The 23,899-nt window shown below is 35.1% G+C and overlaps 1 protein-coding gene across 2 annotated transcripts; it reads left to right on the top strand.

Annotated features, from left to right (window-relative positions):
- The first annotated feature begins 7,528 nt into the window (after positions 1-7,528).
- Positions 7,529-19,161, top strand: LOC129317814 (5'-3' exoribonuclease 3). Of its 2 annotated transcripts, none has more exons than XM_054962204.1 (23): positions 7,529-7,892; positions 8,461-8,563; positions 8,651-8,727; positions 8,958-9,149; positions 9,246-9,365; positions 9,499-9,561; positions 9,713-9,856; positions 9,963-10,127; positions 11,019-11,096; positions 11,205-11,291; positions 12,444-12,797; positions 13,037-13,132; positions 13,852-13,947; positions 14,024-14,094; positions 14,698-14,826; positions 14,911-14,987; positions 15,075-15,115; positions 16,295-16,369; positions 16,515-16,672; positions 17,481-17,585; positions 17,701-17,776; positions 17,988-18,067; positions 18,174-19,161. In XM_054962204.1, exons 1-23 carry the CDS (start codon positions 7,689-7,691, stop codon positions 18,898-18,900), a joined length of 3,318 nt encoding a protein of 1,105 aa, XP_054818179.1. In that variant the 5' UTR covers positions 7,529-7,688; the 3' UTR covers positions 18,901-19,161. The 2 variants fall into 2 exon arrangements, with proteins under 2 accessions (XP_054818179.1, XP_054818178.1); XM_054962203.1 differs by having other exon boundaries at positions 17,466-17,585.
- Positions 19,162-23,899: the final 4,738 nt, after the last annotated feature.

Raw genomic sequence — 23,899 nt, 5'->3', positions numbered from 1 at the left:
GTACTGTAATTTAGATTATGCTTGTGATCCAGGCAAGCATGGTTTAACATCCTTGAAGAGGCATTTACCAAAGTATCCCAAGAATCCACATAAAGCTACACAAATGACAAAGCAATCTATGTTTAATTGTGTGACACTAAGTAGGCAAGAGGGAAGCTTAGTACCTCACATGTTCAATAAAAAATGATGTCGCAGGGTTCTAGTTGAGTTCATCATATGTGATGAGATGCCATTTAGGCTTGTTGAGAAGGAAGGCTTTAAAGAGTTTGTGAAGGATTTAGAACCACAATTTCAAATCCCTTTAAGAATAACAGTGGCTGGAGATGCCTAGCAATTGTATCTTGGTGAAATTAGAATATTGAAAAATTTATTGAAGAAGTGTATTAATCATCTTTGTCTCACTACAGATTACTGGACATCAGTTCAAAACTTCGATTATTTATGTTTGACAACCCATTTCATTGATAATGATTGGAACTTGCATAAGAGGATTCTCAGTTTTTGCATGGTCAAGAATCATAAGGGTGATATGATAGGCAAGATAATTGAAAGGTGCTTATCAGACTGGGGCATACAAAATGTGTTCACCATAACCATGGATAATGCAACTTTCAATGACACAGCATTGTCCTACTTAAAAAGGCGTCTAAAGAATTGGAGGGGTCTTGTTTGTGGTGGTGATTATCTTCAACTACGATGCTCTGCACATATTCTTAACCTAGTTGTTAACGACGGTTTAAAGGAGTTGAAAGATACTTTTAAGTCCATTCGAAATGCTATTAGATATGTTCGTTCATCTCTTGCTCGCTTGTAAAGATTTAAAGATATTTGTGAATTAGAAATGTTGGACACAAAAAGCATTATTTACCTCGATGTCAGTACTAGATAAAATTCTACATATTTAATGTTGGATGTGGCTTTGAAGTTTCAAAAGACATTTGAAAGATTAAAGGATGAGGATGAAGATTTTGTTAGCTACTTCAACAAAGGTTCAAAGCATTATGCTCAGAGTGACATTTATTATTTAGATGGTAGCATGGATGCTTATGTTTATAGGCAAAGTGCTAGACCCGATGACAGCATGTATGTTTTTGCTTACTCTAGGCAAGCTCCTCCTAAGTGTAATGGCCCTCTAAATAAACAAGCTTAGAATAAAGCACGGTTTTTTTCTTAAGTTTTTGAAGGTGTTTTATGATGTCACTTTGCAATTTTCTAGCACATTGAAAGTTACTGCACATACATGCTTCGATCAAATTGCTTTAATTCAAGAGTTGTTAGATGAGAATATTGAAAGTGATGACCTCTTCTTAGAGAGATATCTATAAGCATGAAGAGTGAGTATGATAAGTATTAGGGGGCAGTAGATAATTTGAACCCTTTGTTGATTATTGCTGTGATTCTTGATCCTCGATACAAGCTTGCCTATATCAATCATGTATTTGATCAGCTTTTTCCTACCCCTGACCTTTGCATGTCCATGAAGAACAAGGCAAGAGACACTTTGTATCACCTGTTTGAGGAATACTCTGCGATAGTTGGTACTGATATAAGTAGTTCTGATAGTGTCAACTCTCCAAGTGCTCTTGACACCAACACTTCAAATGCAAGTAAAGGTAAAAAAGACCTTGGTTGTAGATGGTTAGCATCCTAGAAGCAAAAAAGCTTATTAGTTGATACCCAATCAGAGTTGGATAGATACCTTTCTGCTAGTACATCTGAGGACACCACTATTGATGATGATGATGATTTTGATATCTTGACATGGTAGAAGGTTAATTCTACCAAGTACAGAGTGCTTTCCTTAATAGCACGAGATGTATTAGCTATACCAATATCTACAGTTGCTTCTGAATCAGCTTTTTGCACTGGAGGACGTGGTGTTGATGGTTATAGGAGTTCTTTATCTCCTAAGATGATTGAAGCACTCATTTATGCTTAGAATTGGCTACTTGCAAGGCAATGCCTCTCAGAGTTTGTCTCTATGTTTCATGAGGTTGACAAATTTCAAGAAACTGACGATGTGATTAATGTTGCAGGTAATATATTCAATTTTATGTCTTTTAATTTAATTTATATATTGCATTTTTACACTTACTAATCACTTTATATATATGTATATGATTTTTTTATAGATGTTTCAAGTGTTATTGACACTAAGGAGATAATTATTTGAAGATTTGTTGAGTTTGTTTCTGTTGAAGCTAAGGAGATAATTACCTAACAGATGTAATGTAGTATTGAACTTTGTTGATTGTTTTCATTGAAATTATATATTTAAATCATTTGAAGTTTGGATTGTAATTGAAATATTATTTTTTTGATGTTAGAAATCATTGTAGATTTATTATGATTATAAGTGTTTTTATTATTTTAATTGAGTTTACTAAGTTGAAAGGCATTATTACTTATCATAGAGAAAAAAGAAAAAAAAGGTCAAATGAGTATTGGACTAACAGAACTAATCTCCCAGTCCTATGAACCAAGTTTGGTCCTGTTAATCTCCGAGTTTTCACAGGACCAGACCGGACTACGGGTTGTCTAACCCAATCCTTTTCATGAAATGGACCAGATCTCGAGTTAGGCTGAAGTCCAGTCCCATCCAGTCCTTTGTACAGCCCTAGTCTGCATACATGTTATGCCCACTAACACAAACAGATATATATATCCGGTATCTACTTTATTTTTTTAATTTCTTCTTCCTTTTTTTTAAATAACAATAATAATAGTAATAATAATAATTATATTTCTTAGGAATTTTAATATAGAATTTTATCCTAAATTAGTTTAATAATTATCTTATAAATAATTTACTTATCTCTAAATATTTTTTTAAATTTTTATTAACCTGAATTGACTATTAAAATTTAAATTAAAACATTACAACTGTGACTATTAAAAGCCAAAACAATATATCACTAAACTGGCACTGTTTAAGAGAAGAGATCGCTAGTTAGTAGTAGAAATCTACCTCTTGGATTGAAAATAAAAATAATATATATAAATAAAAAATCCATGACAAAAGAAAATGTCAAAATATCAAGATGATCGCCACGCCTTTTAAATTAACGTCATTTTATTCTTCTTAAGGTTCTAATGTATTCTTCTTTTTATTGACCCTCCACCTCCTTGCGCTCTTTTTTATAATTTGTAAGCCACAAAATATTCATATATACATGGTAATTAAGATATAAAACAAAATGTTTATTTTATCAACTTTAATTCATATACACATAGTGAAGAATAAAGATGGACATGTTTACAATAAAATTGAGGATGGTGTCTTTACCCCAATACTTCAATGATGCCAAAGTCATAGGCACATGTTAGAGCTTCTTTATTATCATACATCCTTAAAAACCCTAAGTTTTGGAGCCATTTATTAACATTGACATCTAATCCTATTGCCTTGGAATGGATTATCATATCAACTTCTCAAACATGAGTAAGTTAATTGAAAACAAATAACAAAAATAAATAAAAAGAGAGAAGATGGGAGAAAGGATAAGTAAAAAGGAAGAAAAGCCTGAGAGAGAGAGAGCACTAAGCGAAGACTATAAAACCAAAGCATAACTAAATTATAGTAATTGTCATTGCACAAGGCACTGTAAAATAAAGCCTATCAAAACCATCATGACATTTGCAAATAGATATATATAGACTTTATATGATAATCAAGGCTATTAAGCACAAATGAGGTAATGATGAAGACTTAGGATAATAGTTTTGCTAAATCCGTAGCCTGAGTTTTCACAAAAAAAGTTTATGGTCCTTATGGCATATTATCTCTCCTTATTGCATCTTTTTTCAGCTTAATTTAAAAATTGTTAGAGAAAAGTGTTGACTTTATGCAAAACTCAAATTGCCATTGGAAAAGAATTGGCAGCTAGCAATGCCTTCAAATTTCTTTATTCTATTAAAAAGAAAAGGCAATGCCAAAGATTTAATATGCTTTAAAATGGTTATTGCACATACATGTAAATAAGAATCATATTATAAATTAACAAATTCTCAAGTTTGAGTATGGCTTTAATTAACTGAAATGTGTTGCAATAAGAAATCTGAAAGGTAAGAAGTTGCATTTAATACTCACAACTTGAACATATTGGCACAAAAAAGCTATTTAAAGGCATTAGAGATAAGTTGGAATTGCAATCGACTTGCTGCCATAAACCTCCTAAAGTTATGATAGTTAATTAAATAATAGATGTTCATAGTCGAGCTTATATAAATGAAGATGCTTATATAAAAAATGAACATGTTTATATATAGCCTTAGACCAATAGGAACATGCCTCCCTATTAACTAGTCCGAATGTAACCTTGCCAAGAACAAAATACTAACAATAAGAAACTTAAGTTTAAGCCACATTGAAAAGAATCATTCAAATCCCAAAAACTGTGTACATCGTTTAAACAAAAAAAGGTGTGCACAGTATCCTTTATTGATTGTCTATTATTTTGTCCATACCTCAACAAATGAAAAGAAGTTCTCAAAAAGCTCACTGTGGCCAAGTTGCTTTTATAGAAGGCAAAAGGATACAAAATACTTTTATATCATTAATAACATGCAGCAACATAAGGCAGGACTTGCAGTGTTTAACCAACATGAAGGAATAGGTGAAGAGGAAGGGGGGGAGAGAATTACTTTAGTATTTTTTTTAATGGAAGATGGAGCACATATTAACATAATCCACACAAGTAGATAAATACAAGAGGGTGAGGATTAGTACATTTCACAGTCTACCCCCTCCTTAAAGCATGGAGGATTGATAATAAAATGCACCAAAGTGATCATCAAGGCTATGTAAACCTATTCTAATTAATAACCTCTCTAATTTGGTCACCATTGTTAGTGCAAGAGTATAACCAAAAAACATCCCAATATCTCTCACAACTATCTTCCCAGCTTCATAAAGAATTTCATATAGTGGATTGGTTGTTGATATATCCCGATTCAATAGATTAAAACTTTGAGCACAATTTAGTTCCACCTCAACGTACCTAAAACCTCTACTCCAACAATGTTTAATTAAAAAAATAGTCAAAACTTGATAGCAAGCTAAACTAACCAATGTAAAGAACAACACAAGGGAGGAGAAATGTTAATACTTTAGGATGGCATGGTCATGAAAATGATCAATTTAACTAGCAATGTGTTATGTTGAGCTTGCACATGTAAGTACATCTAAAAAGCAAGACTTGCGGGCTTTACATAACATGACAAATATGCTCACCTCTCATAAAAATATGCATATTATAAATTGATTTAGTTATTTATCCAATCCTTAATGTATAAATTTTTTGGGAAGAAGGGAGAATTCTTCGAGGCTTTTGAATCTTTTTTTAAATGAATCATACCTTAGGGAGATATGTTTAAGACATATTTATCAGTTACATGCCAACAAACAAAGTATGAAAACTCAAAATGTTGGGAAATTGCAACAATTTCAACAAATGAAAAACAAGGCACAACAAATTAGTGATGAAGAAATTATTATAGTAAATTAAATGAAAAATAAAACATAACTCGCCAACATGAAACAAACAGCATTAAAGGAGAAGCTTTTATAAGCATGAGAGCTCATGTGATATAAATTGTATGACTTTTCAAGCTATTGCTCTTTCCTTTGAAACTTTATAGTAAAGAGAAATATGTGCCAACAAAAAATAGAGAAAAAAGATACCACTAATAGTGAAATAGTTGGAGAGGTTTAAATTTTGGATAATATTTACTGCAATATGACCTTGCCTTCAATCAAGACATCACTCTAGCAAAATTGGTCTTTGATGATGCTTTTGATTGAACATTTTTAGATAAACTAAGCGAGTTAAAAATTTTAGGTCACCTTCTTTTTGAATAAGAGTCAAATTTTATAAAAGCTACTCGTATCAATTCTATAAAATAGGATATAGAATTTTAGATATATCCACATACTCGAATTAGTTAGCAAGAAAGCATTAATGAAATAGGAAACTCATTGAAGAATAAAATCTAGGAAGCTAGATTGGAAATTGGAAGTGAGAATCTCAAACAAACTAATAGCTTACCAAGGCTTAAAAGGGCAAAGGGTTCTCACTTTCGCAAAAAAATAAGGCAATGAAAATTTTTTTTTGGTTGCTCTCGATCTCTTGCATAGCTTAATCTTGATCAGTAGCGCTGGCTGATAGTAGGATAAAGCTCCAATTGCCACTCGAACCCTTTCATTGGCTTTGTGCTTATCCCCTCCCATCTACTTCTAACACGTTTTCTCCTTCATCTCATTTGCCCTATTATAATGCCTAAAATCACAATCTATGAACAATAAAAGCAAAAACATGGAAATTTTCTAATCTTGATCGAGGATGATGAAGAATTAAAGAGGATGACAACGAAGACAAATGAATTACCAGGAAATAAAGAAATAGTTGAAAGGAGGTTCATCCACCTTTTGTAATTCCACTACCAGCTTGCTCTCTTCAATTTATATTCCCCCTCATTTGACTTTACCCTTCATAGATTAAGAACCTCCTTTCCCTTGGCCATCATCGAAGGAAGAGGCACTAAGGAGTAACCACTATCACATACAAATAGATTTGTTGCTCACACGAGAAACTTAAAGGAGAGAAGTTGATGATGTTGGGACACAAGCAACGATCTCTTTGATTTATTAAAAAAAGTTAAATGAGAAAGTGGCCTATAGCCATTGGCCACTAGCATATAAGGATATTGTTTGGGCCTAAAATAAAACAACATTTGATTATAGCTTAATAGTACAAAAGAGGAAATATTAGGCCTAATAAACCATCCATTGAGATAAGGCTTGGACCATTTAACAAGAAACCTTTCGGAATAAGTAAGTGCTGAGTGATGGAGGAAACCTGACTCGTAAGACTTGGAGTTGTTGAGTTAAGAAGACCATTATTTGGATGTGCCTTGAATCTAGTGAGACCACAACTAGCAAGAGCAAATATTGCGACATGAAGCAGCCAGGCTCCTAGTTTTATAGAGAAAATGATCTAAAACAAGCAACGAACAGAGTTCCAAAGAACTCACACAACACTGTGCTACTTAAGTTATCTTTTATATTACCTTATCTTTAGAATTTAACTCTTATTTCAATTCTTTGTAATCATGTAATTTTTACATCATTAATCAAGCTCTTTTCCTCATAATTATTATTGCATCTTTACATCTGAACAAACTATAACAAGAAAGCTCAGTGACCTTTTTTAACATTAAGATTTCATGTTTTTGGCACGCTTAATATTGCTCTAAATCACAAACAATAAGTCAACCGTAAACCCTCGTTTGATGAACTATTCAAAATCATATAAAATATTTACCAAATGTGCAACCCTAAAAAACCCAAATAAACGGAATAAAGAACGGGAAATTAAGGGCCCCAGTGTTCCGGGCCGCGGAGCGGAAAGTGAACGATAAAATATCTTAACCGACCTTTATCTGTGCAAGGACAGCAGAATATCCCATCCGCTATGCGCATTATATGGTGATTCACGGGGGGTAACGTAGTCATTCCATTTAGAGTCCCGTGCCCTAGTTCTCCAGACAACCTATACGAGAAAGAAGCCTTTGCGGCTTCTCACTCCGAATCATTTGAACGCACGGGGAGTTTTAGCGTCTAGGTTGGGAAAAATTGTGTGCATCTTTGTTTATCGTCTAAAACCAACGAACACAGCGAGGGATTCAAGATGGGAGTCCCGGCGTTTTATCGTTGGTTGGCGGAGAAGTATCCGTTAGTGGTGGTGGACGTGATCGAGGAAGAACCTGTCGTAATCGACTGCGTCGAAATTCCCGTGGATACAAGTAAGAAAAACCCTAACAACATCGAATATGATAACCTCTACCTCGACATGAATGGCATCATTCATCCCTGCTTCCACCCCGAGGATCGGGTACGCTCAAATTTACTCATGTCATTTCGCCGCTTCTATTTCATCGGGCTCTGGCTGAGTGTTCGATCAATGCCTCCTCCCTTTGCTCGATGTTACGTATTGCACGTCACGCATTTTTAATTAGCGATGAATATTAGCTGTAGGTCATTTTATTCTCTTCAAGACGACCTCGATGAGATCATAATGAATCACCAGGCGTGAATAGGAATGCAATGTGTTGAATGCTAATTTCTTTACTGGATTTTTGGAGCAGATGGAGTGATACTATATGTTCTTTGAGTTTCTAATCAAGTTTATATTCTTTCCTTATTTCTTCTAGCTCGAGTATTATTTGGTTTCATGTTCATGATACGCTGTCACTTGTTGTTGCTTTAATTGCCGGTTTCTGATCCTCATTAAGGGCTGTGTAGAGTTAGAATCGATTTTTAATTAAATTATTGTTGTTTTTAATCTTGAAATTTTGAATTTCTCTGCTGAAACTACTCCATTTTTTCTTTTATTTTGCACACCGTCACCCTGAGGTAGATGTTTACTTATTCTTCACCACATTGCTTTTCATGCATTGCAGCCATCCCCAACTACATTTGACGAGGTGTTCCAGTGCATGTTTGACTATATTGACAGGTTATTTGTCATGGTGCGGCCTCGGAAGTTGCTATTTATGGCCATTGGTATGTGTTTGGATTGGTCTTGTTGATGTTAATGATGTTATGGTTGTCATGTACATTGTGAATGAATCTTATTGTGTCTCATTGTAGATGGGGTTGCACCAAGGGCTAAAATGAACCAACAGAGATCTAGACGGTTCAGAGCAGCAAAAGATGCGGCAGAAGCAGTATGTAATGATAGTTTTTACAGTCAACTCATCATCATCATCATCATTATTTTTATTAAAGGACAATAACAGTGCAATGTCTTTGGTTCAACAGAAGAGTGCTGATTTCGAACTGGTGACTTGATTGGTGATGCTAAATTGCTCTCACCATCAAGCCAACATTTCGAATGGCTGACAGTGACAATGTTTATTTGCCCCTACTTATTTTCTTCCGTGTTTTTGAATCATAGGCTGCTGAAGAAGCAAAGTTGAGGGAAGAATTTGAGAGGGAGGGTAGAAAGCTTCCACCTAAAGAGGATGTACAAGTTTTTGATTCAAATGTTATTACCCCGGGAACTGAATTTATGGCTGTTTTGTCAATTGCACTTCAGTACTACATTCATCTTAGGCTGAACAATGACCCTGGTTGGCAAAATATTAAGGTATGAAGCTCATCATACCTTTTCAATTGTCTATAAGCTGGCATAGGTGCCTTGATTGAGAGGAATTTAATGCTATAATGCTTTTTATGCCTGAAGGTTATTCTTTCTGATGCGAATGTTCCCGGTGAAGGGGAGCACAAGATTATGTCATATATTAGGCTTCAGAGAAACCTAAGTGGTTATGATCCAAATACACGGCACTGCCTGTATGGTTTGGTATATCTCTTATGTCATACTTCAATACACAGTGATTGTTGAGAGTTCAGCTTCTTTTGTGCTTCACTCCATGTCTTTGCTTCATTGATTATGGACTTATTCGATCATATTGTCATTTGGTATCACACGGCAGGATGCGGATTTGATTATGTTGGCTTTAGCTACCCATGAAATTCATTTCTCAGTTCTAAGAGAGGTGCGTGATTTGTTGATCTTTACTTAAAACCTTTGACTAGTGTGGGTACCTCTATGATGATAGTCACAGAATGAATTTGATTACTGTTTTGTGCTTCATTGATTTTCTCACTGCATTTTGTGAGCGATTAAACTGATGGTGAAATTTGCAGATTGTATTTACTCCTGGACAAGACAAATGCTTCTTATGTGGTCAGATGGGTCATGTGGCTGCAGATTGTGAAGGTAAGGCTAAAAGAAAGTCAAGAGAGTGCGATGAAAAAGGCAGTCCTGTGGTGGCTAAAAAGCCCTTCCAGGTAGATTTTACCTAGTTAAACTTTAAAGCTTCTGTCATGTTCCACATGTGACATGATAGTCTAGACTTTAAGTTACTCAGACTTACATATCTTCTTTCTTGTTCAGTTTCTAAACATTTGGACTTTGAGGGAATATCTGGAATATGAGATGAGAATACCAAACCTTCCATTTGAGATTGATTTTGAACGCATTGTGGATGATTTTATCTTCATGTGTTTCTTTGTTGGAAATGATTTTCTACCACATATGCCTACACTAGAGATTCGTGAGGTATGATTTACTCTAGACCTCGTTGCATTCTGTTTCTTTTACCTGTTGCATTTGATTGGCTATTCATATTATAAGGCTGATATTTTGTACATGGATTTGGTGTGGAATTTCACATTGACTTAAATAGCTAGTTTTCTTTGCTGATGCAGGGGTTAGTCCCCTCCCTCTCCTTTTTGGTTTGGTTTTACAATGGTGGCCATTGCAAAATATGTTGGTCCCTATTGAAAGTGTTGGATATGACTGCCATGTTGTCCTGTAATTATATCATCCCTTGTCAAAGTCTAAAAATGCACGGTATGAATCTTTGTTTTAGTGTCTCTACTGTAAAATGTGTGTTGATTAACCCTGAAAACATTTAAAAATAAATTGGTTTATTAGCTAAGTGGGGTTTCTGTGATTTAATATTTTGGGAAGCTATTGTTCAGGTGACCTGCACTGTGTATTCTTGCAGAAATCTAGCATCCCATGAATTTTACTATGTAGTCACTTAGGTCTTGAATTCAAATTTTGCTTTTAGGTTGTGTCTAGCTATGTGTCTTTCCTGTTACAAACAACAGACTGGAGAGTGTGATCTCAGGTTCTGAACCCAGTATTTTTGTTGAGAATTGAGATGTCTTAAGATCCCATAATTATTGAATAAGCTGATAATCAACTGTAATTTTTCCTTTTGTCGCAAAAGAAGGTGCTAATGTTTTTGATAATTTTTGAAGTTGTTTATTGCTTGTGTTAGAGGCTGATATGATATTTTTGATCAAAACATGACAATGTTGGTGGTGTTAGATAATCGCATCTGTATATGATTCTTTGGTACTATATCTGATTTTTCCCCGCTTGGCCTAAGGCCATGTGTCTGATCTATTTCTGGGAATTCCGTCTTATGTATTCCTCTAGGGTGCAATCAACTTGCTGATGGCAGTATACAAGAAAGAATTAAGGTCTTTGGGAGGTTATTTAACTGATGGAAGCAAGGTATATAATGTTAATTTGGGTCAGACATGTTGTGTTCTGCTGTGTCAAATTTCATATAATTAATGTTTGTTTATAACTTGTCTTGTTTTCTTCCTGCTTTTTCCCCAGCCATGCTTAAGCAGGGTGGAACGCTTTATTCAGGCTGTTGGATCTTACGAAGATAGAATATTCCAGAAAAGAGCTAGGTTGCATCAGGTCTGTTTTCATCTGATTTTGTTGTATAGTGATGCGCTTAGCTCAGAAGATGGCACTAAATATTTCCATTTATCAGGAGTGCTATATTTTACTCATTTCAGGCCTCTATTTAGTTATGTTATGGCACTGGCACTTTTATTTTCACATGTATCATGCGTCGAACTTGTCTGAGATTACTGCCATGATACGTTCACATGCATATGCATTTAAATAAATGTTGGGTTCAGATTCACGCTCAACATGGCTCAAGCTTGGACAAGGCCCCAAAAAAAAAAGAAGACTAGAAATCCATTTTTGATGTAGTTTTTTAAGCAAAGCTATATTCTGGTAAAATGTCCTTGATATACAGGACAGTCTTATTTTTGTTTGATTTAGAAGGACATCACTAATTCAATGTTTAAGATATTGGGTCGAATATTATACATGTATGCTTTGTTTTGTCTATATCTGTTTACCTGTAGGATACTTTCAATGATAGTTGTTCATCACATTGAGATATTTTTCATCCAGTTTGTAATTTGCAGTTGAGATTGAGACTTTATGATGAAGAATGGGAAAAGAATGTTGGGGAGATATTAGAAATTATTTCTATATTAGGGATTATGATAGACATATCAATTGGAAACTATCGTACTGGTCGATCAGTTTTGCTTTGAATTTGATTATCCTTTTGTTATACTTTTATTATTTTAGCTTATTTACCTGATGAGGATTAATCTCTTGGCCCTATATAAAGCCTTCAATTATTTGGGTTTGGGCTTCTTTTCTTTTCTTTCCTTTTTGATTTGTTCATTAAAAAGGTTCTCTTGGTTTACTGACCATCTCCCCCCTTTTCCTTGATTATTTCTATCCTGTTCTCATAGAAGAAATAGGTAGATATTAAAAAGTTTGTATTCATGTTATATATGTTGGAGGAGGAAGAAAGAAGTATGCTAAGAGGTAAAAACTTGGTAGATATTAAAAAAGTTTATATTCATGTTGATAAACTCTCATCTTTCATATTTTCTTCTGTTGATGCGAGAATTAGTGAGATACTGTGATAAATTTTTGCTTGTTCCTAGAACTAGACATTTTATTCCCCAGCACATATGGACACTTTAGTTCTAGTTATATTAGAATTGAGATGGTGACTCTTATTTCTTTTTTCTTCAGAGGCAAGTTGAAAGAATTAAACGTGACAAGGCCCATGCACGAAGGGGTGATGATGCTGCACCATCAGTTCTCCCGGAGTCTCTTGTTCCAGTTTCACGGTTCCATGGTTCTCGTCTTGTTTCAGCCCCAGCAGCCCCATTTCAACAATCTGGGCTGAGTTATAAGTCAAATGGCTTAAAATCAACTAGAAACCAAGTTGGCCAAGCAACAACGGAGCTCTCAAATCTTGAAATAGGCAAGCCTTCTTGGGGTAATAAAGACAACTCTGAGCGGCCTCGCAAAGTTGCCAAATTATCTTCAGGAGCAACTATTGGTGCTGCTATTGTTGAAGCTGAGAATAGTCTTGAAATAGATGTATGTCTTCATGCTTCAGGAGAGGCATTTTAATGTTATTCTGACTCCATCAACCATTCTCTAGAACTAGTGCACAGGCTAACCTGTGATTGGGTATGCGCGATGAGGGGTTAAAAATGGTTTTTAACATTTCACCAAAGCATTCCGTTATTTGTTTTCAAACTAATTTACTTCCATAGTATTTTTATGGGCTTGTGATTTCGTCTGTCCTTTGTTGATGGGCTGACTTTCTGGTTCAGGTTCAAGATAACAAAGATGAATTGAAAACTATACTTAAGGAGAGGCTGCGTGAGAAATCTGATGCATTCAACTCAGCTAATCCAGAAGCGGACAAGGTCTGAAGTTTAGAATTCACATAAAAATAGTTTGGTTGCCCTGATGTGAATTAGACTTCACAGTTTACATTCTAAACTGAGTTGTCCATGTGCAAATAATCCTGCATATGTATCAGTTTGGTTTCAAGGCTTTCTAAATTTTATGGAGCAACTAATTGCCTACGGTAGGAGCTCATGTTTGTGTTCTATTGATTTTTTTAAAAATAGATGAAGTTTTGCATGACTCTTTGAATTTTTCTATTCTGATCGTGTTTCCAACAAGTTAACTTGCCAATAGGGAAAAAATGGGGGCAAACTTGTTTCTACTTGGTGTAATTATTTATCCAGCTATTGAGTTAATATTTTCTTGCAACGGTTGTTATGTGCTGTTAAAGTGATGACCTGTTTCCCTAATTGGTTGAATGATAGATCCCTTTTTAATGGGCAATTTTCATTTGCTTGTTTTGGTGATGCCTTGAAAAACTTGCTGCAACATACAAATGTTGAATTTAGCGATCTAAAGATGACTTTTTGTTGTCTTTCTGCCCTTGTTCATCATGCTTATCCTTGGATATAGTTTGTTGTTCTGAGAAGTGTCACTAGTGCTAATGCAATGTTTCTGTCATTCTTTCAATATTTCAATTATTTTTATTGCTGAATAGCTATTTTCATGTAATTTCTTTTTTTTAATGAACCATTTAACTTCTCTTTATTTGCTTTAATATATCTTGTTTTAACAGATTAAGTTGGGAGAACCAGGCTGGAAAGAGAGGTATTATGAGGAAAAATTTTCTGCTAAAACTCCTGAGGACGTTGAATTGATACGGAGAGATGTTGTAAGTGAATAATTTGAAGTGTTGCTAAATTTGATTCACATGGAGATCTAGCTTAAATTGCACTTTTGTTGTTTAGGTCTTGAAATACGCAGAAGGCCTATGTTGGGTTATGCACTATTATTATGAAGGGGTCTGTTCTTGGCAGTGGTGAGTTCCTTTCAAAGTACTTCTAGAGTGGTGTGCTGTGCTGAGCGTAGTGCTGAGATGGCTTTCTTTTGCTTACTATTTGTAATAGCCTTTTCTTTTCCTCGTCTTTTAGGTCTGCTCACTTGCTTTAGAACATTGAAATGAATTGGTGGAGTTCCCTCCATTTCGCCGTTTGTTTCGTATATTCATTTATTTATCTTTTTTTTTTGGGGGGGGGTCTTTGGATCGGGTGAGCCGTAACTTTATCAGATTATTGTGGTTCAATTGTGGTTGGGTTGCTATCTGAAAATCCTTTTTGTTTTTGTTTTACTCAATTGGACCGAAAAATAGGTTAAACCTTGGGATGAATCCCCCCTGCCCCGGGTTGAACCCTGGATGAAATCAATGACACTTTTGGTTGATGTTATAAGATCTACTTTGAAGTTACTGGTTTAAATTAATGTTTTAGTTTAAACAAATAGATATGAACTGTAAATGGATCGAAGAACCAATGTATAAATTACGTTTGTGATGCTTATGTTTTCTGGATTTGGTTTGCACCAAGAGCTAAAGGTCTACTTTTTTGTTTTTTTTTTTTTTTTTTTTTGTGGGTGTGTCAATCAGGTTTTATCCTTATCACTATGCCCCCTTTGCATCTGATCTGAAGGGCCTTAGTGATCTTACGATAAACTTCGAGCTGGGGACCCCATTCAAACCATTTGACCAGCTTCTAGGGGTTTTTCCTGCTGCAAGGTTTGCTCGCTGTGCATTTTTGTTCTGATCATGTTGGTATAGCATAGTCCATTATATAAGATATTAATTGTGATTCATCTGCAGCGCTCATGCTCTTCCTGAGCCATATAGGAAATTGATGACTGATCCAAACTCACCAATTATTGATTTTTATCCAATTGGTATGTTGTTTATTTTGAAAATGGAAGTTAAGTATCTGTTATTCTGTTGCCTTTGTTGCTCCTTTCTGACATGTTGCTTTTTGTCAGACTTTGAGGTGGACATGAATGGCAAACGCTATGCTTGGCAGGTGTGTTGCACTTGTACCTTGGTGTATGTTTTAGTATCTTCTAAAAATGAAGATGAGTTTGTTAGGTATTGATAAAATGATTCATAGACCCTTAGGTTCCATTAGGTGTGATGGGATTGAAGGGTATGGTAATGGAGTTGGAGTTGGAAGTCATATCTTTAGCCTGTTTGGCATGTCAAATTCTAATTCCATGTGGAATCAAATTCCACAAAAAGTGGTTGAATTGAATTCTGAACGGTTCCATGGAATTGAGATTTATGACTTTTTTCTCCTCTCTTGTCTCCCTGTTGATGAAAACTCTTCAGCAATGGTGACAGATCTGCAAACCAGGGTTTGCAATCAAGAGCGATGGTGACCTCCTTGGCCATGGTGATAAGTTGAGAGCGGCCTCCTCAGCGACAAGACGTTTCGTCTTCCTTCATCAGTGACCACTGCGATCATCTCCTCTTCTTCACCACCTCCTCTCCGTGATTTCTTTTTCAGATCTCCGGCTTTTCCCAAATTTCCAGCTGCGTGTCATCTTTAGATCTCTAGACTTTAGCTTTGATTTCTCCAAATCTTCATTTCTTCTTCATCTTCTCAACTGTGTTTCAAATCTATTTTCTGATTGTGTCATTTTTCAGATCTGCTTTGGTCTGTTGAATATTTTGGTTGTTGTCATTGGTAGGGGTGGGTGCCATTGATGGCGGAGGGTGTTCTGCAAGTGCAGTTTTTTCTGAGCAAGGGTATTTTGTCTCTTAGCATTGTGAAAATACATTTTAATTAAAAATTATAGAATAATTCCATGAACATGCCAAACATGTTTTTAATTCCCATTTCCACTTCCATATTCATTTCCATTTTCATTAAAATCACTTCCATTATACCAAATGAGGCATTAGATGTTTGACATGATGTGGTCCCTTGACATTGCATGCAATCCTATATAACTGGGTCTGAGCTTTTTAACTCCCTCCCCACATTTCTCTTATTTAAAGGATATGAACAGGGAATGGTGTTTTTGTGCTGTCTCCACAGCAAGTTTAAAAGGTCATTGTTTGACGAGGCAGTAAAAATATTAATAGAACCAATTCTAGACCCTCACTTGATAGATTTAGCCTTATTGAAGTTATTGAATGAGGTAATAGCTACAACTTGTGGAGTCATGATCACGAACATTGATATTGCTTTCCTGTGTAGGGTATTGCAAAATTACCTTTTATTGAAGAAGCGCGTCTTCTTGCAGAAGTTGGAAAAATTGAACACCTCTTATCGGTATAGCACCTTTTTTCCATTCCGTCTGAGATGTGTATGTTTATTTGATCCACCTTTATTGGTCCTCCCCCCTATTTCTTTTTATTTGCTTGCTGAGTTTAGTTTATATCTTGTTATTCATATTGTGCTACGTTATGCAAAAAAGGCAGAGGAAACCCGACGGAACAGTGTTATGTTTGAATTGCTTTTTGTCAATTCTTGTCATCCTCTCTCGGCATGCATAAGCACACTTGACAACAGATGTAGAAAAATGTCAGACAGAGAGCGCATTGAGGTTAAGGAACCAATCAATCCTAAGGAGAGGTTGGTTATGCTTGGCAATTTGTTGAAGGAAATTTTATTATTTGAGGGAAGAATTTAATTATTATTATTATTATTATGCACAGGTGTTCTCCCATTCGAGGGAAGATTTCAATGTGTTGCCTTTTGATGATTGTGTCTTGATTTTTTTTTTTTTTTAAAAAAAAGTTGTGGCTTCTGACCAACAATCCAAGTTTAGATTCCAGTTTTTCTAATGTGATGAAACATGAAGTGATCAGCTTGAGCCTCGATATCATACAAGAATCTTTGTTTTCATTGATTAGCAAACTTGGACTTCTAACTGAGTCATTGGACACAGAACTGAGTCTTTTATGACAACATTTCAATGTTTCCCTTTATGGATTAAGTCATAGATCATATGATTTGTCTTTTTGGATAATCACTTAAAACACAAGCTAGAAAGTCAGTAATATTCTCTGTTAGGTAAGTAAATTTCCCTGAGTTTTTATGACATGTCAATATGTGAGCTTGATACTTCTTAGTAACATGGGTTGATTTAGTTACAAATCTGTTTTGGTGATGGAGCACATTTTGGGTGAAAGACATTGTTTCGAGACAATAAACTGATTTACTTATTCTGATGATCATGATGTGAATATGAAGGAGTGTAGAGGATTATAAAAGAGCAAATGTCCATTACCTTTTGATTGTTAAAAGAAAGAGCTGGATCACTATTTAGACTAGAGTAATCCAAATTGTTCAATTTTGTCTGCTTCTCCGTTATTTTTCTTGATGACATTTAAGACCTGCTTGAACTATTTCTGATGTTATTTAGGGGTACTGCATGCAGTGGTGGAATGAACGGTTACATATCACTATGTGTTGGAGAACCTTGCCCACCAATTTTCAGGTCGCCTGTTGCAGGAATGGAAGATATTGTTGACAACCAAGTCATGTGAGCCTTTCAAGTTCAATATGATAGCAATTTGATTTGACTTGATTTTTGGCCATTGATCTGCTGAAACTTCCTGTAATTTTAATAATTTTCCCATTTCCACTTTTTTGTGCAGATGTGCGATATACAGACTACCAGATAAGCACAAGCACATTACTCGGCCACCTAAAGGAGTTCAATATCCCAAGAAGGTATTTGAATTTCCTAGTTGCTACTTATTTTATCCTCCCTTTATTCTCCAGTTATTATTTGTTAACATGGTATAGGTTTATTAAATTTAGACATCACTGTTTAACATACCCCGTTCTTATGTTTAGTTGGGTTACCTGGTTAATTATGAATTAAGACATGCCTGATTCATAGGAGGAAAAAGTAACATTGAGTTCATTTTTTCCCATACAGATCGTGACAATTGGTGATCTGAAACCTGAACCTGTTCTGTGGCATGAAGATTTTGGTAGGAGAAACTCAGAGAGTGGGAGGTAAGGCTTTGGTTTTTATATTGAAGCCTGTGATTTACTATTTTATTATGCGGAGTTTAACTACCTGGCCCAAATTTTGACTGGGGTAAATGGCTTTTTATTTCAGGCAAAACCCTCCAGGATCCATTTCTGGCAAGCAGCTTGGAGAGGCAGCACATCGACTTCTGGCTAACTCTTTGCAATTGAAGGTCGAATCTAATGGGCATCAACATATGATTAATGGAGAACTTCGTCCTTATGCTGCACCAATGGGCCCTCCGCATTCATTGCTTCCCCATCCAGTGTATGATTCCCGCTCAGGATATCATGGTGCATCAAGACCTGTGTCAACTCCTCCCCCTCAAGGCCCTGTGCTACTGCCACCTTACACTCCTATTCCTACTCAGCAATATGGCTATACTCAACCTTATCCTGGACCATCGATGCATGACTCGCATCATCAATCAAATTATTATGGAAGAAGTAACCATGAACGCCCTAGATCTCATCATTATGGAAGAAATAATTCATCGATGGCTCATGGTAGTGGAGGGAGCGCGAGGCAGAGTTATCAACCATCAGATGCTAATCATAATGCCAGGTTCGTGAATGCACAAGGAAATGTTCCTGCATATAATGGTGCATATAACAATTATCATCACGGTCAGCACGGCTCGAATTTCCACTCAAGTAGAGCATCGAGTCATCAACAGGTTCACCAAAACTGGGTTCCCCGAAGTAACCCTGGTGGTCCTAGACAGCATGGTCACCCTCAACAGTCAGCCAATCGATATTCTCAACTAGATAGAAGAGCAGACAGGAGCCCACAACCCCCACCCTATTATGGCCGCTGATTGATTCATTTTCTGTGAGGAATGTCAGCCCCAAGGAAATGAATATGTTGTACTATATATATTTCTCCCCTCCCCATTTACCTGTGCTTTAATTGATGTAATATTAGCATCTGTTCGTCATTCAAATGTTTAGTCGAGGTTATTTCCTTGCATTTTTGTTTTTCAGTAAGCATGATAAGCAAAAATAATTTGCCATTTTGGCATGGCTGCGTTGCTTTTAGTTTCCAGTTTAATAGTCCAGCCCAAGTGTTAAATTGTTTCCCCCCTCGGGCCCATCTGATCGCATGTAGTTGCAGATACGAATGGTACATTTTGGTTTTTAATTTTTCTTTTGTGCCAAGTATCTGTGATCACATAGGAAGCAGATACCACACCTTTTTAAAGCAGGGTCTGTGAGCCATGGATTACTTTTCAGGAAACTCTTTTGGTGACTAAAAGTTGGAAGCATAACTAGTTTTGGCGGCTAAATTTCGACCAACTTTAGTTGCAGATTGTTTATATTGCTGATGATTACGTGCTTTGACGTTGACGCGGATCTTATGAATATTCAAGAAAATAGATTTGTTGTACTTGGCTTCCACAGCGAGTGGGAGAGGTGGTTGTTCAAAGGAGAGTGATGGTGGGGTACTAATGTGGAGAACGCAGAAGCTGAGAGAAGGAAGCTTTGAGACTTGAGGGTGTGGTAACTGATGGGGGCACAGTCGGTGATCGTGACTGGGGGTGGGATACTCTCCCAGACTCAAGTTTGTTTGAACATAAGTGGCGCCCACTCCCTGGCACAGCTTTGAATTGAAACACACGAGTGCACCCCAGTCCCCGATGTCGGCCCAAGTACAGGCCCATCTTCCTCCTTTTTCTTCCACGCTTGGGGTTTTGTTTTCTTCAAAATTCCCTTTTCATGCCTTCACTAATGCTTGTAAATATAACTCATCCCCCTTTTTCATCTTCGGAAAATTATTCGTAAATACCATTTCTTCCATCAAGTGTTAAATACTTGAATGAACACTTGTAAATTTTCATAGTCTTAGTGTTAAATGCTTGAACATGATCTATGAGAATAAATCATTTCTTAACTCTTTTCTGATTCTTTTTTTTTTTTGGTTTGATAATCTATTGAATTCCAACCATCTTAAGTTGGTGTGGGACAAGTAAATTTAACTGAGAAGGGTATATATTTTACTCTTTCCTCCAAAAAAAAAAATATTAGATTGAGAGGGGTATATATTTCACTCTTTCCTTCATAAAAAAAAAAAAAAAATTAGTCCTTCCCATTGGCAAGTTGTAAGTTCATAACAAAAAAGATTCCCATCCTTATGAGGCGAAGACTGTGATTGAGGTTGTGGGACCCGGTCTTTCAATCAAACAATGCTCCCTCCCTCCCTCCCTCCCTGCGCAGACCCAATTCCAACCCTGGAGTCGGAAAGCGACGCATCATGAAGTCATCTATGACGCAATCTCTGCCCCATATGATCCGCACGGATCGGCTACTAGTTAATACTCCATCGGTCCCGAATTTTCTAAAAACAAATTTTATCTCTAAATATAAAAAAATAATAATATTTTTAAATAATTAAATAATTTTATTTTTTTAAAAAAAATAAAATAGATCATTAATTATATATATTTTTATTATCATCATGATATTAATTATGATATCATTAAAAGTAAAAATTATTATATTTTTATGTGAATTTAATTAAATAATAAATTTTTATTAATATATAAGATTTGATTAAAAATATATTATACAGCTAGTACCTCCACAGCCCAAACCAACTGCAACATCATTCTTCATTACGTTAGCATGTTGAAATTTTAGCCAACATTAAGACTGTTTTAGGGGGGCGAAAATTAAGATGTCCAGCTGTGAGTTGTGATTTTTAACAGGAAGCTGATGAAGATGATGAGTTACAGCTTACTGCTCCTAGAGTAAGACGAAGAGGTTGTCTTCAAATGTTCTTTGAACTTTTAAGGGCTTCTTATTTGTTTTTAATTAATCAATTATTTTTGGGTTTGGTTGTTCAGGATACCCGTGCGTTGGTGGACGTGAATAAGGAAATATAGAAAAAGAAAATGAAATTGTGTGTTTTTTCCCAAAATGAAGGAAGACCGATCTGATGATCTGACATTTTTGCAAGATATATACTGCAGAAGCCGTGTTTGTGGCCCCTCAAGTTCACCAACTTGATTTATATAATAACTCACTCCCTCACTCCCTCACTCCCTCTTGCCTCCCTGGCTCCCTTCAAGCCACATATTCATGACCTCTCGCTTGTGACTCCTAAAATTCAGATTACGACTGTCACATCCTAGTGACTAATTCATATATGGTTAAATTTATACCACTTTTATTTAATTATTAATATGAATTAGGAGTATAAAATAAAAAGTTAGACTCACATAAACTCCTTTGTTTGACATTTACTTATTAATTTTATATATGGCCTCCATTTGTGACAAAAGGTGATTTAAAAACATACAGCTTGTACTTGATCATGACATGACCAATCAAGAAATATGCAAAAGAGGCTATCCTAGGAACCAACATAGTCACTCTTACATTCCCAAAAATTATCAACACAATGCTTTCCAGTCGTCCCACAAACCACATGTGTGTGTGTGTGTGTAATTCTCTCATAGTGGAGAGAGGGTTTGGTTGTTCCTTCTCAAACCTTCTAAAGGATCAACTTGGAATTGCCTCTTCCTCTGTTCTATTCTTTAATCATATAAATATAAATTTTAAAAAAAGTTCAGTCAAAAAAAGACCGAAAGCATTCCTTTCATCATACATCATTAAACAAAACCGGAAATATCAAACCGACTCAATTATGCAGCGGGTCAATGATCTGAGTTTGTTTCCTTGAATTAAATATATTATTGGAATATGAAACGAATTAATGCGTGGGAAAAGCTACAGACGACAAGTTTATGTTAATGAATGTAAATACATGCCTTTCGGAGGCAGATCAAGGCAAGGAAAGCAACGTCTTTGATTTGTACTACGTGTTAGTTAATTATATGAGCTTCTTCACAAATCCTAACACTCAGTTGTGGAACACAAGTTTAAATATAAGATACAGAAAAATATGTGTAGGAAGCTGCAACGAAACACGAGGCAACAACCAATAACCATATATTAGATAAGATCGTTGATTAAATAAAGACTTTGAATTGTGGGGGCGTTCTTAATTATTTACGTAAGAAACCACTCAATCTTCTTTTTAAAAAAGAGAAGAAGATGATATAAAGAAGTTCAAAGTTTATTAAAATAAAGCGTTTGGTTCAGAAGAAAAGGGAACAAAGAAGGAGACAAAACGGTGAGTGAGAGATAGGTTCACAGCTGGCCATGGACGAGCAAAGAGGAGCAGAAAAAGACGCATCCTTCATAGTCCATTCCATTAATTTGTGCGTGTGTGTATGTGAATCCACTTGTTATTATACGCGTGGCATTTTGCGACATTGCGAAGTGAAACAATGCTTGATGTACCTCTCATGCACTTACCCTAGAGGTAGATAATTCCTTTTTTTTTTATTTGTAAGGTATGTCGATGGCTTTTTATAACAAAATTCTCACTTTTTATAATACTTAAAAATCTAGATGAGTAGAGTTTTGAGGGCTTATCAAAATTAAAATATGATTTTAAATTTAAAAAATACTTATAAAATACTAACAATATTCTTACACCGACAACAAAACTTGATTTCACAGTTTTTAGAATTTGGTCAAATTTTTAACAACTGTACCATTCTTTGATGGTACAACATTATCTTTTTACCCCTTATAAAATGTTGGTGAGAAAAAATACATTATTAAAGTATATAAATTTATTAGGGATAAAGTTAAAAACTTATTAAATTCTTAAAAATTAGAGTTTATAAACTTTAATTTTTTTTAATTCTTATGTTAGAAGTAGTGTTTTATAAAATAGGGTTAAAGGGTAAAAAAACTCTGAAACTTTTTCCCTAAAGGCACCTAACATCTTAATTTTTTTTTTGAGCATTTTTATTTTGAAAGTTTAAAAAATAGAGCATTTTCACCTCATTAAAAATTGCAAGCATTGATTGTTAAATTAAAGTTTGATCAACAATATTTTTACATTTTTTCCTCCCTCCTTTGATGTTTAGTTTTTGATTTTGTTCTTCAATAAATTCTTTAACTTTTTTTCTTTCAATGAATAAAAATAAAGATCAAAAAGTGCATAAATGAATGAGTGAAAATCATAAAATACTCTTGTCAAACTTTAGTTAACAGTCAACGTTTTTCATATTTAACAGGGAGGTAAAAATGTTTTATTTTTTTGAACTTCTAAGATAAAAACACTCAAAAAAAAATTTAGGATGCTAGATGCCCTCAAAGGAAAAGTTTTAAAATATTTTTGACGTTCAATCCTATAAAATAATACAAAATATAGTATAGTATAAGGGTATGAAAATGGTTGGAACTCTTTAGCTTAAGTTATAAATTATTGATTATTGATTGATGATGTTGATAATGGTAATTAAAGTTGGTGATGTCATTATGGGGCCCCTTTTCTGCAACAAACTTAGTAACTACCTCTTCATTCATTTTATCCCATTCAGTTCATTCTACTTTAAATTCTTCAAAGTATGAACACGCTCTTTGCTTCAACAAACTAATTAAACTACCTTACCATTTCACACTTATCCTTAAATGCTTTTAATTAATGATAATGTTAGACGTCTCAAATTGCACATGATTTCCTTGTGTTTGGATAACAATAATCCTCATATTTGTTGGACAAATATTTAGATAAAAAAAATTATCACTGTATTCAGTCTAGATCTTCAATACGTTTTGTTTCAACTACTCTCTCTCCTTTCTGATATTCCTTTGTTGTCCAAAGTTCTTCACATGAGTTAATAAATCATTAATTAATTAATATAAAAGAGAAAGAAAAAGAGGAATATACATGTATGGTGTGGGAGGAGTTGGGATAAACAGAGAGAAGGAAGGATATTCCTTCCTTTTTCTTTATGT

Source organism: Prosopis cineraria, unplaced genomic scaffold (genome assembly GCF_029017545.1).
Source record: "Prosopis cineraria cultivar Desert tree isolate PC_DT_omini unplaced genomic scaffold, ASM2901754v1 PC8, whole genome shotgun sequence".
In the NCBI taxonomy this organism is placed as follows: Eukaryota; Viridiplantae; Streptophyta; class Magnoliopsida; order Fabales; family Fabaceae; genus Prosopis; species Prosopis cineraria.
Note: the sequence above shows the minus strand (reverse complement) of the source record. Positions and strands in the feature narration are given on the sequence as shown.